General features: G+C 42.7%; 1 protein-coding gene across 6 annotated transcripts in view; it reads right to left on the bottom strand.

Annotated features, from left to right (window-relative positions):
• PPP1R9A (protein phosphatase 1 regulatory subunit 9A) overlaps window positions 1-14010 on the bottom strand; it is a 136418-nt gene extending 122408 nt beyond the window's left edge. For 5 of the 6 annotated variants that reach the window (XM_033073612.2, XM_033073627.2, XM_033073646.2 and 2 more), the window contains exons 1-2: window positions 13552-13646; window positions 10772-12457 (exon numbers count right to left, since the gene is read on the bottom strand). In XM_033073612.2, coding sequence (XP_032929503.1) covers window positions 10772-12235 — 1464 coding nt within the window. In that variant the 5' untranslated portion in view covers window positions 12236-12457; window positions 13552-13646. Of the gene's footprint in view, window positions 1-10771; window positions 12458-13551; window positions 13647-13920 lie in introns of those variants that run through there. The other variant, XM_033073621.2, reaches the window with a different exon arrangement.
• Between the last annotated feature and the right edge of the window lie 3411 nt (window positions 14011-17421).

The following is a 17421-nucleotide window of genomic DNA, read 5'->3' as shown; positions in this document are numbered from 1 at the left end:
TCAGCCTTTCCTCACAGGAGAGATGCTCCCGACCTGTAATCATCTTAATGGGCCTTCACTGGACTTTCTCCAGTCTCCTGTGCTGGAATAGGGCCCAGAACGCCACATGTGGCCTCTGGTATTGAGGAGGGATCACGTCCCTCGACCTGATGGCAGCACCCATCCTAACACAGCCCAGAATACAATGAGCCTTCCTTGTTACACAAGCACATGGCTGACTCACGTTCCAATGTTGTCCAGCGTCCCAGAGCCTTTTCTACAAAGCTGCAGAAAATCCACCCTCTGCATGGTCCCCCAGAATATAATGGTGCATGGGGCCAGGTGCAGGACTTTGTACCTCTTCCTGCTGAACTTCATGAGGTTTGTGGTTTCCCACCTCTCTGTTCAGCCAGTTTCCAACCTATCTCACTGTCTGTTCATCTAGCCCGTATTTAACAAGCTTCTCTAAAAAAATGTTATGTCAAAAGCCTTGCTGAAGTGAATGTAGACAATAGCCACTGTTCTCCTCTCACCTATTAAGCCAGTCATTTCTTTATAGATGGTTAGGAGGTTGATTAGGCACAACTTCTCCTTTTTAACGGTCAGGACTTACTGGTAATGACTGCATCATACACTTGCAGTAAACCTCAGCAGTTATTTTGGATCCACAGCTGTTAAGCTTGGAGAATTTTTCCCTGGTCATACACAAAGAGAAGAAAAAAAAAGAAAAAAAGAAAAAAGAAAAAGATGAAAAAAAGAGCCCCCCCCAACTTAAATATTAACATGAAAGAGATGTGCAAAACATCAAGGAAGCAATTTTTAGTCAACCCACACAATTAAGAGAGATAAAACTGAGCAACTACTTCAGAGGAAAATGGCTGGGAAAAGGGGAATAAAGAGCTACATGGTCTGGTAGCTTCTTCCTATCAGATGTCATACTGAAACATTCTCATTTATGTTAGTGCACTTTGCCACACTGGTAAATCACCAGCTTTTTTCATGAGTGCTCTAAACCTCTGGATTAATGAGTTCTCTCTGGTTTGCCCTCGCAGAAAAATATAACACTAACATATTTTGAGTATTCTATTTAAGCAGTCCATGCACAATGAAATCTACTGGGCAATCACTCAAGCCAACATTAATGAGAAAGTATCTTTGAGCTTTTTAGAAGGCAGAGTTAATAGGTATGTCAGATTCTACACGTTTAAGGAATCCAGACTATGCCAGTACCTAAATATACCACCATCCATCTTAAAGATGACTGCAAGCCTATAAAGATGTAAAGATGATTACAAGCTAGATAAAAAAAAAAAAAATCCTAATGCTTTATTACAAAGGCCATGATCTAGATGAATTAGAGAGGAGTTTGATACCATGACTTTTAAAAGCCTCTATAGTTTATTGCTTTCAAATAACTAATGTGAAATTCAGAGATTTTATCACATGGAAGTCCCTAGGTTCACAGGCAGCAGAGACAGAATACTGGAAGATATCCTTTCAATGTGAACCAGTATCTTATGTATGCCCTTGAGATTATTCACTGAATATTAAGGCAGATGGAAATCACAGAGCGGAACATCAGAAGTCACAGATGTGCACAGACTAAGAAATGCAGCTTTAAGTATAATAGCACAAGGCATACAGGTCTTGGAGATAAATTCTGCATTCACACCTTCTACTAACTTTATCATATGGAATTATCTGAGTGGTCTGATGGCTATCCTGAACCAACTCTCATAAATAGTTCAAGCAAAATTAGCTTCTCCCAATAGAACACTCTCTATATAAAACCACTCTCTATATGAAAAATAACACCACGGAATAACATCCATTGCTTTGTAGCATTTAATTACAGGAATGTCTGGTACTCTTTGTAATAGATTATTTGTGGCCTTCAAATTCAACAGAGCTAAAGGTAATTACAACACTTTGAAAAATTAACAGACACTACTAGACAACACAGTAGTCTATCAGGAATGTAGGAAGAGTGCCTGCCACTAAAATTCTTTAATCTTAGTTGGAAAACATTCAATTTCATCTTAAAAGTGGAATGTTGCCCCTTAGTTTTTAGGTGCCTTTTCTTTTGAATGCAGAAATGCAAAAGGGTCCTTTTCAAGCCTTGTGCATCACTCAGTGAGCAACATACATTCTTCAGGCCCCTACTTTATGATAGAATTAACCAAGCAAAAGACACATAAGAGCATCAAGTTGCTATAGTTCTTCCTGCAAACCCACTTGCCTCAGGCAGAATCCATCAGACATGGTCCAGATGAAGCCTCCTTGGCGAGTTATTATAAAATGACACCCATGATTCCCTCCTGCTTCCAAAATATTTTGCTTCATATTATCTAGAATGCCATTTGCCTTCCTCACATTGGATCACATCATGGTCATTCTGCAGTAGCAAGTCAGAGTGGATTTCTCCTTAGCTGTCATCCCCTACAAATGAGTCAGTAGTTTACTGTGAAATTCTTAGCTCATAAATTCATCCCCACTACTCAAGTCCTCCCCGTCACCCATATTTTACTATAATCCTATGCAATGATAAGGCTTCCCCACTTTCTGTCAAAAGCAAGTGTCATTAGTGTGCTCCAGCTTCCTCAGACAGAACTACTGAAAATTTTAACAAGGTCTTTTATCTTATCAAAGGCAGATCCTAATTTAGTCTGGCATATACTACCTCTGATAAATCCATTTACATGTATTCCATTTGCGTCTCTGCCTTTGATTCTTTAAAAAATGTTCTCTATTGCTTTGCTATGGGGAAAAAATACTAATAATTTTCAGGCAGCCAGAACCACCTTTTTTCTAGTCTCTGAAAAACAGCTATTAAATTTGCCCTTCTGCAGTTAAATACCATCTCTACTTTGATAGTGCTCTTTTAGTTTTGAAATATTTGCTACAAGATTTTCTAAAACACAGTTTCTTTTACCCAGCTCCATACAAACCTGAGCACTAGGAACCTGTAGGTTTCTTCTTCATTTCACTATATGAATTTCCACGATAAACTGGGGGTGATAACTCTGACCATAACTTCATACTCACTGTGTAACACCCACCTTCCCTTCTTGTTGAATTTTTAATGGATGAATAGCTTTTCAGTACTTGGACTATTTTCCTTTACAAGGTCAAACTCAGCTTGACTCCTGGCAACTTCTTAGTCACATTTAACACTTTTGAACTCTATGACATTCTTCATCTTTTCAACAACCACTTTTGCCACTCCTTCCAAGTTCTTGGCTAACTTATGATCTTCTCTTTGGCTGGCTTCTCTTCTGATTAGGTCTGCAATCATTCTGCTTGTGTAGTCTGCTTTTTCTTGGGATGAAAATCCTACGCACTTTTTCTAATTCTGAATCAAAGAGTTCCCTTTGCTCTTTGGTTCAGCTAATTTCAAACCATCTCCCTACAGCTTTCTCAATCTGCATTTCTGAAATTCAAAACCTTTACTTGGAAACCCCTTTCAATCTAAACCACATAAACCTCTGATGCAAATTAATCCAAATTCTGTTTCTACACACAGTTCTTCTAGAATGACCTCAACACTTATGAAACCCAGTTTTTAAGCAACATTTGTTTTTAGTTCAAGAACTACGTGTGTGAACACTGCACCAAGGAATTGCTGATCCCTAGAATCAGTAGTGAAATTATAACTTACATAAGAGTTAAAGATGTCACAGCATATTGTAACAGGGAAATAACTTTATTCCATTTACTGTAGTCCAATAATTCCATGTATACTTGATACAAGAAAACCTTTTTGCACCTGAAATTGTGTGCAAAACATTCATCAGTGAAGGTATAAAATTACACAGCAGTAATGAGGGATCTTTATTCACCACAGTGACTGAATCAAAATAGTAACTTCTGAAATGCTTTATCCCTACACTGTTATCTCAGGGCTTCCAATCTCTGAATCCCTAATATTTACTTCTCATTCTTTTCCTTGACACATACATATAAAAGGTTCTGCCTTTCATAAGAGCATATTACCCAAGCAAAGAACCTGGCTTTTTACACTGTTATTTTTTTTACAAATGATCCACATTAGCAGGACAATCCTTGCAGTAAAACACACTTGATTATTAAAGTCAGTAGAATTCCCCATACTTGACAATACCTGGAAAAAAGTATAAGTTCATTTTATGTGGCAGAACAGACATGTTCCAAGTCACCCAGCCAAGCTCTGCATGCCAAACTACTTCACACATCGAGATGAATGAAATTAATTACCAACTTGGTGCCCATTTTATGAAATTTGAATACGAGCATAAAATTCAGTGACACATTCAACACTACAGGAGTCAGAGACTAAGCCTACCTAATACTTAGTTTCATGCTTTAGCCAAAACTGCCATCCACTCCTAACATTGTAAACAAAGCAGGGACTATTGGCATCCCACCCTTATGGGGAAGGGAGCACCCAAGATTCAGAGATACTCATGGTCAAAGGAACAACAAATGTCAGGGAGTCTGAAAGGGCTTACAAAATCTTATCAGTAAATTATGCCCAACCTGAAGATGCATTTCTCACTTTCTATGGCAATTAGCTATCATGGGCAGTCTGATCTTCTAGATCTTTCTGGAAAAGGGTTGGAGGTCTTTACCAGTCATTGGTGGTCTTTATGATGACCAGTCTTGATCACTGGGGCGGTCTTTGGTCAACATTTCAGGTCCAATTCTCAACTCTATTCCTGCATTTGTGCTGTACAGTGTTGTGCTTATCTCCAGGAGCCCAAACAAGAACATTAGTCTCAGCAAAGTGCTCTGTATGGTCCCTTCTTCAGAAACATCCTTATCTTTCTCACAGAATGTTATTACCAACAATCCTTGGTTGGCTCCACAGCTATCTGGTTATCAGTGTTTGAGGATACGTATTAGTTCTCTTATCTCCCAGGCTTCTATATAGACACAGGAGCTGAAGTAGTAAACCAAATTAAGGGAAAACAAAATATTCTTTAGAGATTTCAGAAAGAGCTATGCATCTTTTTTTTTTTATTTGTAAGCTTTCATAATTAACGCATTCAAAAAGTGAATTAATTTCTCAGATTTCATAACCATTTCAAATCTAACAAAGCCTCAGGATCTTTCTGCAATTCCTGTCTTCCATATTGGCCTCAAACAACAAGTGTCCCAACACACACTGTGACACTTTATTTATAGAATCACAGGCTCACTGGGGGTGGAAAATGTGGAGATCATCAAAGTCCAACTCTGTATTAATTTAAGGAAAAAAACACATAGAAATGACAAGTTTGGACTGTATAAGCGCTTGTGTAACCTTCTCTTATGATCCCTATAAACAAAATAGTTCATCAGATAAGTACAATACTGAGCATTACATCAGGCAAAGAAGTACTTCTTTTTCACACTAAATATTGAAAATATTTTCACCATACTTTATTATGATGGATATTACATAAAGAATAACGATAATTTAAATATTTCCAACGTAATTAGTGCTAGATTGTTTCAGATTCTTTTTCTGCCACTATTTACATTCCTGAATGCATTTTGTTGGGGCAATCCCTAGTATCAGTATAGGCTGGGGGAACGAAGAGATCACGAGCAGCCCTGTGGAGAAGGACCTGGGGATGCTGGTGGATGAGAGGTAGGACATGACCCAGCCATGCGCACTCATAGCCCAGAGAGCCAAACATGTCCTGGGCTGCACCAAAAGCAGTGTGGGCAGCAGGGCAGGGAGGTTTTGCCCCTCTGCTCTGCTCTGGTGACAGAGACCCCACCTGGAACACAGCACCCTGCTCTGGGGTACCAGCTCAGGAAGGACATGGACCTGTTGGAGCAAGTTCAGAGCAGGGCCACTAAGTTGATGAGAGTGATGGAGTACCTTTCCTATGAAAAAAAAGGAAGAGATAATTGGGATTGTTCAGCTTGGAAAAGAGAAGATTTTGGTGTGACCAAATTGCAGCCTTTCAGTAGCCAATGGGAGTCTAGAAGAGAGTCATTTTATAAGGGCTTGTAGTGACAGGACAAGGGATAATAGTTTCAAACTGAAAAAAGCCGGGTTTAAATTACATATTAGGGAAAGATTCTTTATTGTGAGCGTGATAAGACACTGGAGCATGTTGGTCAGAGAAGCTTTGGTTCACCCATCCCTGGAAATGTTCAAGGTCAGATTGGATGGAGCTGAGCAACCTGGTCTAGTGGAAGGAGTCCCTGCCCGTGGCTGGGGAGCTGGAACTAAATGATCTTTCAGGTCCCCTCTGAAGTGAGGAATAACTGAAAGAAAGACTCATTCCTTTAAATTATTTTTAGGAAAAGCTTTTAAAAAACTTTAGTTCATAAAAAATTTCAAAGCAACTGTTAAATACAAATTTCATTTATGTTCCACGCTAAACTATAATCACAGCACTTGTAAATTTTTTTCAAAGGCAAGAAAGGGAGAGAGTACAAGTTCCAATTCCAGAAGACCATTTGAACAAGACATGATCTGGAAAACTGAAGTATTGTGGGGCATAAAATTCAGTCATGCTGAGTGACAAAAGAGAGGAAGCACAATAGGAGGCACGGGCACTAGTGATTACATTCTCTTCATATGGAATTAGCAGAAGGACGGAAGAGCCATCTGCTAGATAACTTCTTTTCGTATTACCTTCTCTCCCACCTACCACCAAAACTCAAGAGAGGTCTGCAGAGGTGTCCCTTCACCACTGCACCCTAAGGAAGCCTTAGAGAATGCTAAAAATTGCAGCAGCAGCTTGGGCCAAACCCCCTCACGGCACCACAAGTCCCCTGCTGTCTGCCATACGGTCTGACCACATAATACCCAACCCCTTGGCTGGTAGGACAGAGTCAGTGGAGCAGAAGGTTGCAAAAGGAGGCTCAGCATGAGACACAAATTGCTGTTAACAGCTTTAAATGGTTTAACGTGTAGCTGGTGCCAGAAATCAGGTACTAACTGAAGATGCAGCCATCAGCTATCAGGGCAGCTATGGGCTTGGAAAGAGAAAAGGTGAACATTTCTCTTCATCCTAATTCTACCCAAGATGGAGGAAGCACAGCTCAAAAAGCAACTTATGATTTGGAGAATTAATACATTTCCATTTGCTAGTGTGTGGAAAGACACGAGCTAATGAATTATGCATTCCAGGCAAATCTTGCCCAATTAGCCCACCGTGTCTGGGAAGCAGTACCTAACCCAAACCTCAGGACACCCTGCAAAACCAATGAAAGACCAATAAATTAGTGAGTGGTGTGTTGAAGGGGGTGTTGTTTTTCTTCTTTGGTAGAAAAGTATCCCTGGAAAAACCAGGGTATGTTTTTCCTTATCCCATTTACTTAACTTTTTCACCTTGTACACTTGCCCTGGAGAACTTCAGTTCCATCCCTGAGCACAAACACAATACCTCAACACAAGAGCAGGCCAGTGCTGATAAAGGCCTCTATATCACTACATAAACAGTCATATGAACAGCTACAGAAATGTTCACATCCCTTGTTTAGCAACATACTCCTGCCCAGTGCCACTCCTGGGCCCTTTTTGCGCTCCATTTTATTAACAGCACCAAGTTGATTTAAGCTCCCAGAGACACACTCCTCACGTCAGCAATACCACACTCCAAATACCTAGAAACTCTCCAAGCCTGCACTGGCCTCCAGGCAGTCACCTGCTCCTAAAGGGACTTTCAACTGAGATGAAATCAGCAAATATATTCCATAATCCTAAAGCAGAGCAAATGGCCCATGGAGCATGGAATCTGTGACAGCAAAATTACAGGCTGTAACACAGTAGAATTTCCTGTATGCGTTGATTTGAGTCTTCCTCTTGATATGAGTTTCTCAATAACTGAGTCTTTTTCCATCTTGGGAGACAAGCAGAATTCAGACTTTATCATTTTGGTAAGATTTTATTTATTTATCCTTCTGCCTATACTTCACTGCTTCTCATATCCCTCAGTACTTCCCTTAAAGCAACACAAAAATATCTTACATGTCTGCCTGAAGAAAGCACATAGAAAAATAGTCCAAAGATGTTTACCTAAGCCTGCTGAAATCTTCAAGTAACAACTTTACAGCAATAACTACCCACTGATTCCAGTTCACACATTCAAACACCAACTTTGTTAATTATTTTAGACTTCTCCTGTAGGAGGAGAGTGAAGGTACAATACTGAAATCAACGCTAAACATCTGGAGTTTGGGTTGGACTTTGCACACCACTATCTAGCAGAATAGCTGAATACAAATTCCATCATTTTCATAAAGACAGATCAGTTTCCAACAGTTCAGAAAATACTTCTATATTGCTTTGTATTTTCCTCTCTTGCAATCATGCCATGCATGAGATGATGTTTAGCTAAGTATTAATGAAACCAGTCATGCTAACACACAAAATTGTGTCGAACAGAAAAATCCTTACACAGTTGCTGTGTATTCAGTCAGAAGCAACATCCCCGGGAACAGATGGGCACAGGGAGTGAGTGACTGGGTGAGTTCATCTGCTGGCACTGAGCGAGGGCACAGAGCACAAGTCCCCCTGGCCGCCGGCACTGCTCAATGATAGCTGTAGTGCACAGACCCTCCTGCCAGAGCCCTTCCCAGCCTCAGAGCAGCCTGCCCACGGGCTATCGGAGAAGGGGAGCAGGAGCCCAGAGACCCAGGGCCTTGTACAAGGAGCCTCCAGGGGATTCTCCAGCGGCGTGGCCGGGCACTGACCCGATGCCCTGCCCTGGTTCACACTCCAAGGGAACTGCGGCCAGAAGGCAGCACCGCTGCAGAGGCAGCTTTTCATTTTCCACAACTTGTGCTGCAGTTCCTCCTGCTAAGGCCAGCCTTCCACGTCTCACTTCTGCTTCCCCACATGACTAACAGATTGCATGAACTGGAGGCACCCAGGACAAAAAGCAGGGGATCTCCCAAACCTCCCAGAGTCTCCTTCACACTGTTCTCTCCTAGCACAGTTTTTATTCTTTTTTATTACCATCTACAATAAAGATGCTAGAATAATTAAAGCAATGATTCTTTTACTTTGGATAAGCTTGTTAAGAGTGCTTTATGCTTAAACCCATGACAAATGTGCTCTTTTAATTATTTACAAAAATTACTTTTTGAGTCTTTTCCTGATGGACTGTTATTATTACTGCACAACATGTAATCTGAAAGGAATATAGCATGAAAAACTTGAAAAAAAATATAAATAATTGAGAAAATACCTTTAGAGCACTTGGCATGACAGCATGATTCAGACAGACAACAGCAAACCACTGAAGTAAAAATGTCACTATTATCTCTTTCAGAAACAGCGGAGAAACCTGACCATCCCAAGAATAAAATCAGTGGAGTCACTTTCTGGATTCTCATCTGTTGGAACCATCACGAACAATGGGTAGGTCTTTCAGAAGAGAGAACATCATCGTGTCTATTAGTACATCTTGTCTATTAGCTTGAGCAGGAAAGCAGTGGAGGGGACAACTTCCTCTGTAATCAAAGTTTTCCCCACTTCACCTCCCCCTGAGAATTCAAGAAAACCAGGTACTTTAATTATAGGAACAATCAAGAGGGAACAGAAATACTTAGAATTTTTAGTTCATGATGCAAGCCTGAATAGAACACTAACAAACTAAAAATATAAGAAAAATACATTATCTTGTAATGGAATATTTTCTTTCAGTGTAAGAATGATCTTTTCAAAGCATGAAGAAAGACAGTTCTTTTCCCTCCACCCCATGATAAACAGATAGGAAAACCTGGTTGCTTTATTCAGATGAAAACTTCATATTACAATATACATGCCACCCTACTTCAAACCACAGGGAGATTTTGTAAATCACATTACTTTGAGTTTAATACTGGCACTTCTATTCATTCACTTAGTAATTTTCACTGCTAAAATCACACAAGGAAAACAGTCAACTTCATTTCTGCAACAATTGCTATGGTTTTGAATTGTCCATTAGAGATTTGGCATCTCCAGCCAGAGTCAAACCATCACACATATGCACTAAAACCAACTTGGAAGAAAAATACTTTTGTATTTAACCCTGATATTCGGCAGTGAAAAACTGGTACAACAAAACGTAACAAGCTGTTAACCAGTTATTCCTTTCTGAACTGAAAAATACTGGAAACGACATAATTAGTGCTAATTTCAAGGTAATTCAAACCAAACCATAACAGCTCTGCAAAAAACACACCTTCCACTAGGTATTTCAGTCAACTGACTTCACCCCTGTGTAGCATTAAGATATACTCTCTACATATACACAAATGCTTTAAAAGTTTTAAATAAGTGACAGCGCTACTACAAAAGATGGCACTCATTGGGATGTGTAATATTAACAATCCCTCTGCTACAGAATCACACTGTACCTCAGGACACAGTCTTTAAATACAGGTACTTTAAGAATCTGCTGAGAGCTGAGGAAAAGTCTTTCAATCTCAAGAAGCTGTGATTTCAAATGAAATCAAACAAGGAGCACAAAAGTCACCAAATACCCACACTAACATTTCACAATGTGGTTACAGTGCAGCCACAGAAGTCAAAACACGCATGGTAAAATTCTTGAACTTCACAAGCCCAGCTGTCATTCTCAAATTCTGCTGGTTTAGTCAATCACCAAGAAATCTAGGAAATTACACGAGCACATCACAGCTCTGCTGCCTTACTTCATTTATGTTCACTGACTGCAATAAAAACATGTATGAAAAGATCCTCAGAAATCTTTTTGGAGACAAGATCAAATGTCAAAATCACCTTCAAATAAAGCTGCATTTAAAAACAAACCAAACTGTAAAAAAAAAAAAAAAAAAAAAGGAACATAAGAAATTTTACCTTAATTGGAGCCCGGCTAAACTGTATTTTTCTGTTGGCTGGGATTTCATCTTCATCTGGCAATCCATTAATTTCAGAATATTCCATATCAGGTTCATAACAGTTATTTTCATCACTGTCATCTAGATCATCCTGTTCTGTACCTGTCTCTCCCCAGTCTGAATTATACCTGGATCGTACCCGATACACATTGTAGTCAGAATGCATGTACACATGGGAACTCTGAAAGTTATTCACATCTTCATGTCCATCTTTTTCACTTTCCTCATCATAATGGGACTCGGTAGCATCTGAAATTGCATCTGTGGCAAAATCACCACCTGAAGCTACATTTCTTGTTAACTCTGCAGCTTCAGGCTGATCAAAGATACCTTCTGCATGTTCTGACCGTTCCTTCTGTTGCACCAAAACTCCTGCCTCTGTTTTTGACTTACTCCCAGCACAGCTGTCCACAGATCTTTCGCTGTCAAGCACGCCAACCAAATCCCGCTGACCTGCTGCAGAACGCTCAACAGAATCAGCATTTGCCTCTGTGCTCTTTTTTATTTCTTCAGTTATTTTTGAACTCGCCGAAGTGCCTGTGGACACCTTCTGTCTTGGTGTCGAAGGCGTGTTAGTCTGCTGAGAGTTCTCAACAGCCATCACGCCTGTACTCTGTTTGGCTGGGGGAGACCACGTGCTGGCCTCCTTCAAAGGACTGAAACCCTCAAGGTTTGCAACTGGGGAGGGGATGTTTGTGACGGTAGATGACAGGTTTAGTGGATAGTGACCAGTTACAGAGTACTCTTCGTTGTTTTCAGACTTTTCTACTATTACACTGTGTGAGTCAGTGTTTTCAAAAACTGCACTGAGCTGACTCACAGTTGGAGAGACAGTCTCTGTCCTTGGGCTAAGACTGTCCAGTGAATCAGTGCTGCCTCTGTGAGACTTGGAGCTGCACCACTCATCCGGAAGGTCATTAGAAATGATTTTCTCTTTCTTTGGGGAATAGCGATTTGAATGTCCTGTTTCATGAGCATTTCGCTCAAACATCTTCCGAGTTTCAGTGAACTTGGAATACGAAGGACCATCATGGAGAGTGTCAAATCTACTAATCCTTTCAGAGACGGACGATTCCAACTTTACGATTGAACCATCTGCTTTTTCCACAAATTCTTTGGGCCTAATTCGTCTTTGAGGTGATGGAGGGCCACCTTTTCCCCTGGTTTTAGGGGTAACTCCAGCACTTTCAGTGGGCTCCATGCCCATCTGCATAAATAAGTTCTTGATCCTATTGACATTTGAGCCATACTTCCTTCCTCTGCTCTGTGAGGCCTCTCCTTCCTCTTTCGCTTTTTGGTCTCCATCTGATTTCGGTTTGTCAAAGGTGCTTTTCAGTGCCTGGAACTCAGTTCTGTAAGCATTTCTGTGAGGAGAGGCACTTCGGAGGGTGGATCTTTCTCCTGAAGACTCTGTTTTCATCATGTTTACTTCAGGAGCGTGAAACCTGCTTGCATAGTTTCTGTGGTACCACTCTCAGCAGTTTGTCACAGCAGAGATTCTGCCTGAGGACTGTTTTTCCTCAGGGGCCACTGCCCTTCAGCAGGGCCATACTTGACAGATCTGGAGGTAAATGTCTAAATGCACACGGTCAATTTTGACAAAGGTGCACGACTGAGGACTCTCAAGAACAAGGGTTGATTTAACCTGCAATAGAAAGAGGGGTTTTCTGAAACCATGTCAGGTACTTCAAATCTGTCACAATTTCCATTTACCATTTTCTGATATGTTTACAAAAAAATAGTAACAAAAAAATACAAACCAAAACTGCACAGACATGTGAAAACTTGCCATTACAAACTTTGCTTGAAATTGACTGTTGTGTAATTTACAATTTGTAACATCATAGCGAAAGAACAAACAATCGTATCTTTCCATTCACAAGTATAGTATCATGGCACAAATATGCATGCAAAGGAAAGGCAAAGTGACGTGAAATATGAGGCACTGCAAGACGATCCTTGCTCTCTCAGAGAAACATAATGGTAGAAATGCGATCAAAGATAATACACTTAGAAAGGCAAATTAAACATCAGCTCGAAGGAATACAAAAAACTGCACCCAAAGTTAACATCTTCAGCCGACAGGGTAAAGGAAGCGAAATCCCGTTAGAGAAAGTTGCCCCTCGTCACGGGCAGCGGTTTTATCGTCTGGAAGATGCCGGAGGTACCAACGAGAAGATGCAGAAACGGAGCCAGGGGCTGGACCGCTCCACGCCCCGGCCCAGGGGCGCAACCCCGCGCCCCGCAGCCCAGCCCAAGGGCACCAGGGGGTCTCCCCAGCCAAGCCCCTCTCCCTTCCCCTCCGCTCCTGCTCCCCAGCCCTCTCCCTGCCGCGCCGCCGAGGCGGAGACGCCTCACTCTGGCCGCTGCACGCTCGGTGCCGGTACCGGGAGCCCGCGGCCGCCGCGCCCGGCCCCGCGCACCTCCCGCTCCGCTCCCGCCGATTGCCACGGGCCACTGGAAAGGCCACACGGCAGAGACCCTCGGCGAGCCGTGCAGCCCTCGCAGAAGGCAATAAACTCAACCCGAGCGGGCAGCGCTGGAGCCCCCGCGGCGGCGGCTCCTCCTCGGGCGGCCGTGCCGCCCCGGCGGGCTGGAGCCGCGGGGCCCCGGGCAGCACCTTGCGGCGAGGCAGCGCCCGGCCAGGCGCCCGCCGACCCCGCCAAACAAAAGCCCGGTGCCAGCGCTGCTCCCCGCGGAGCCCGGCGCCCCTGCACCCCGGCGCGCACGCTGCCTTACCCAGCCGACAGCCGCGACGGATCTCCCGGCCGCGCGGCTCAGCGCTGCCCCCGCGCCTCCTCTGCGCACAGCGGCCGCTGCCGCCGCCCGCCTGACAGGAGGCAGCAGCCGCCGCGTCGCCTCAACGCCATTGCAGGCAGCGGCGGCGGCGGCAGCGGGGGCACGGACACGGCTCCGCGCTCACACCCGCGGCGGCGGCGCGGGGGAGGATGAGGCGCCGTGGCCGCCGCGGCCGCGCTCCCGCCCGGCGCCCGCCCCTCCGCCGCCGCGCGGCCGCCGCGCCCCCGCCGCGGGACGCGCCCCGAGCCGCCGCCGCCGCCCGCCGCGGGGCCGCCCGCCGCCGCCGCCCGCGGGTGACAGGTGCCTCACCTCCTCGGCGAGCCGCAGTGGTTCGCTCCGCCGGCGGGGCGGGGGAGGCGGCCGGCCCGCTGCAGTCCGGCCCCGGGCGGTGACTGCCGACAGGCGGAGGACGGGCCCGGCCGCGGCCACGCCGCCAGCGCCGAGTCCCGCAAGCTGCCCCCGGCTCGGTTTATCCCTTCTTCCCTCCTGTGCAACGCTCGTTTCCAGCCTGACCCCGTGGACCGGGCCCGCCCGGCACCCGCCCGTTCGGAGCAGGCGGCGTGCCCGCCCCCGCGCGGGAGGGGCAGCGCCCCGGGTCCCGGGCGAGCCCCCGCTCCTTCCCGTGCAGGAAACGCGCGGGGCGCGGGTGGCACCGGCGCACCGAGAGCTCCCTACGGGTCAGGAGCCAGCGTGTTCCTTCCCTGTTGAGCCACGCCGCCAGGCTGCCCGAGCGAGGAAAGTGCTGGTGACAAACCCCGGCAAACCGCTCACAGTGCCGTGGGCATGCCTTGTTCTGGCAGCTGCTGACAGGGACGGAGGATCACCCTTGGAGCACAACCAGAACGCCTTTGTTGTTTGTTAACTGGGCGAGTTCACCACAAAAATGTTTTGGCTTTATAAAGGTAATAAGAAAACTTAATTCCAGAACATGAAATCTCTAGGTGATTTGTAAAATGGGCAATCCGGGAAGGTGATGGCTGTTAATCACATAGCAACTCCTCAGCAAAGTTCCTTAAACTAACTGCGTGAATATCCAGAAAATGGCCTGGAGATGAACACTGTGAAGTCTGAAAACTAATTATTATATATACAGAAGCAGGACAGTGGTGAATGGAAATTAAAATAAAAAAGATATATAGATCCACCAACTTAATTCATTACTTTTAATGGGACTGAAGCCTGGGTACTATGTACCACTGATGCGTTCACAAGTCTCAATCTCTACCTAATTTTACCAAGGGGATGCAGCACAAAAGTGTTTGCCTCAATAAAGTTTAAGTAACCAGCATGAATATTGACAGGCAAACAACAAAACTTATAAGATAGATTGAAAACCAGCATTTTAATAAATACATGCACCAGAGGCCAGGAACAGAAGCAGGGGCGTTCCCGAATTTTCCCCACCGCTGGCAGTGCCTGTCCTGGTGCACTGCACAGCCCCTGCTCAGGCTCCTGGGGGCAGGGGAGGAGGTGAGGGATTCTGGATGAGCAAGACCATGCCAAAACATACCAACACAGCAGGGAGAAAAGGAGATCAGATGAAATTTGTAATGATATTGGCAGCCCCTAAGCTTCCAAAGCGGTCACAGAAAGCTCCCCTTCCAAGACAGTGTTCCAAAGAAGAAGAATGGAACATTTTCACAGCTGTTTGCAAATAAGGAATCTTACAGGTGATTCACTGTACAAGGGCTGAAAATATTTCAACTTAGAAGAAGATCACCTATTAAATTCTAAACATCAGATATTACCACAAGTCTGAGGCCCAGTCTCTCTGTCAGTGTCTTTCTATTGGTATGATTTTGTAGACATTAAGCTGTAGGAACACCTAAAGAGCTGCTTGACTTTTGGAGATAAAAAATATATTAACAGAACTTCAGGTGTTATCAAAGAAGAATAGAGACAAGCAGAAATTTAAGCATTTTATTTCCTTTGTGATTTTTGGCTAAGGATGTGGGGTGGTTGAAGACCTTAGCATGTACCAGATATTTGTCTTTCAGAGTTTCGTAATTCCCACACACAACTAAAAAAAGGAACACAAGCAAACATTTAAAAACCAATGAAATAATTGAGACAATCTTAAAGAGATTAATTCACATCTAATTATATAAAGATAATTGGAAAAATATTCACTACCTTATCTGCATAAGTGAAGCCACAAATATCTTTAAATTCATTTTCTAACAGAAGTTGTGCAAATAAGATGGTCACTTCTCACCCGTAATATACACATGAAATAATGTACCCAAGAGAACAGCTATATTATTTCATGGCAGAATAGTGCAAACTACCTCTATATTATACTTTAGTAGAAAGTAAGGAAATGAGACAACTCACTGATGTTGACAGAAGCAATGCACATTAAATCTCAAGTTTTCCACAATGAGAGATAATACATTACATTTATGTTTTCCGTAAATGTGCTGTAAGTAGACAAACGTTCGGCTTTGAAACAGATCTAATGCCAAATTATTTTAAGTAACGTCATGTTCCTCCAATACAACCTCAGGTTCATTACAGCCAAGATGTACAGAAATTTTGGCTGCTTTATCAGAGACAGTTGAGACCCTGTTTAAATGTTCAGCTTTGGTCGCTGACATCTAAGTTATTCAAACTTACATTATAATCACTTACAAAAAATTTCAATCTACATCCTTATTTACAAAATGCCAATGTGGAACAATATTATTATTATTATTATTATTATTATTATTATTATTATTATTATTGTTATTATTATTATTATTATTAAAATGTCTAGGATAATAAATAGTATTTTATTTCAATTTTGTTTCTTTTTAAGACAATCTCTACATGTATGTACATAGCCATGCATCAAACTATAAAAATCAGAATTGTGTGTCCTTTCACATTTTCAGTGCTTTTTTGATAATCCATTTGACTATAAAGTAGTTTTAGGCTTTGCTAAAGTATGATCGATATTTCTGTTAATTCCTGAGCAATATTAAAATGCTGCACAGCATACTTTAGAGAAGCTAAGAGACCAAGGGCCTCCTTACTATATGAGTATAAAATCAGAGTAACTTCACTGGAGTTATATAATTCCTCCATTTCCCAACCAATGGGAATTTAAAATCCATTCAGTTTAGTATTTACATATGATAGAGTATGACCGTCATTTTACTTGCAATGCAGTAACAACTCCATTCAAACGAATCTGAATTTTCACATCTGCCAGGGAGAGATCCAAGTTGTTTAACTATATTGGCATGAGTTTAAATTATACCCAGTATCTTTTAAAACCAGTTTGATGCAGTCCCACAGCACTGAAAACATGATTTTCTGTTTACTCTATATGTGTGAATTATATTTACTTACAATATTTTAGTAGCTACATTTACTTTGGATGTCACTGATGGGTTGTTTCAAGTCACTTCTCTGCTTTTAAGCCACTAGTTTTTTGTGGTAGCAATTTATTTGAGCAGCAGAGCAGCAATGCAAGTTTTTCCACGTGGCGCAGGCAAAGGAAATAAGTCATTCCAACATTTGTCTCGTGTCAGTGTCTTTTAAGTCTTACAAGATAATATCTGGCTGTTCACATAGAAATGGAAACTATTTATTTAATTTGATCTTTGGCCAAGAAATCCTCTCTCTGCTATCCTGCCAAACCATTGGTGGGGAGGAGGTTTTTCTTTCTTATACATATCACAACATAAACAGAATTGAGTTCTATTTTTCCAAAGTTCCCATGAGTTCTTATTATGTAATCCAGCTTAAAGAAAAAGATCTGGTCTGAACAAAATGCTTACATTTTGGCAGATAAAGTACATTCACATCAGGGTTCCCCTAAAC

This window comes from Catharus ustulatus, chromosome 1 (genome assembly GCF_009819885.2).
Source record: "Catharus ustulatus isolate bCatUst1 chromosome 1, bCatUst1.pri.v2, whole genome shotgun sequence".
Classification (NCBI taxonomy): Eukaryota; Metazoa; Chordata; class Aves; order Passeriformes; family Turdidae; genus Catharus; species Catharus ustulatus.
The sequence above is the reverse complement of the archived record's forward strand: the minus strand, read 5'-3'. Positions and strand labels throughout refer to the sequence as shown.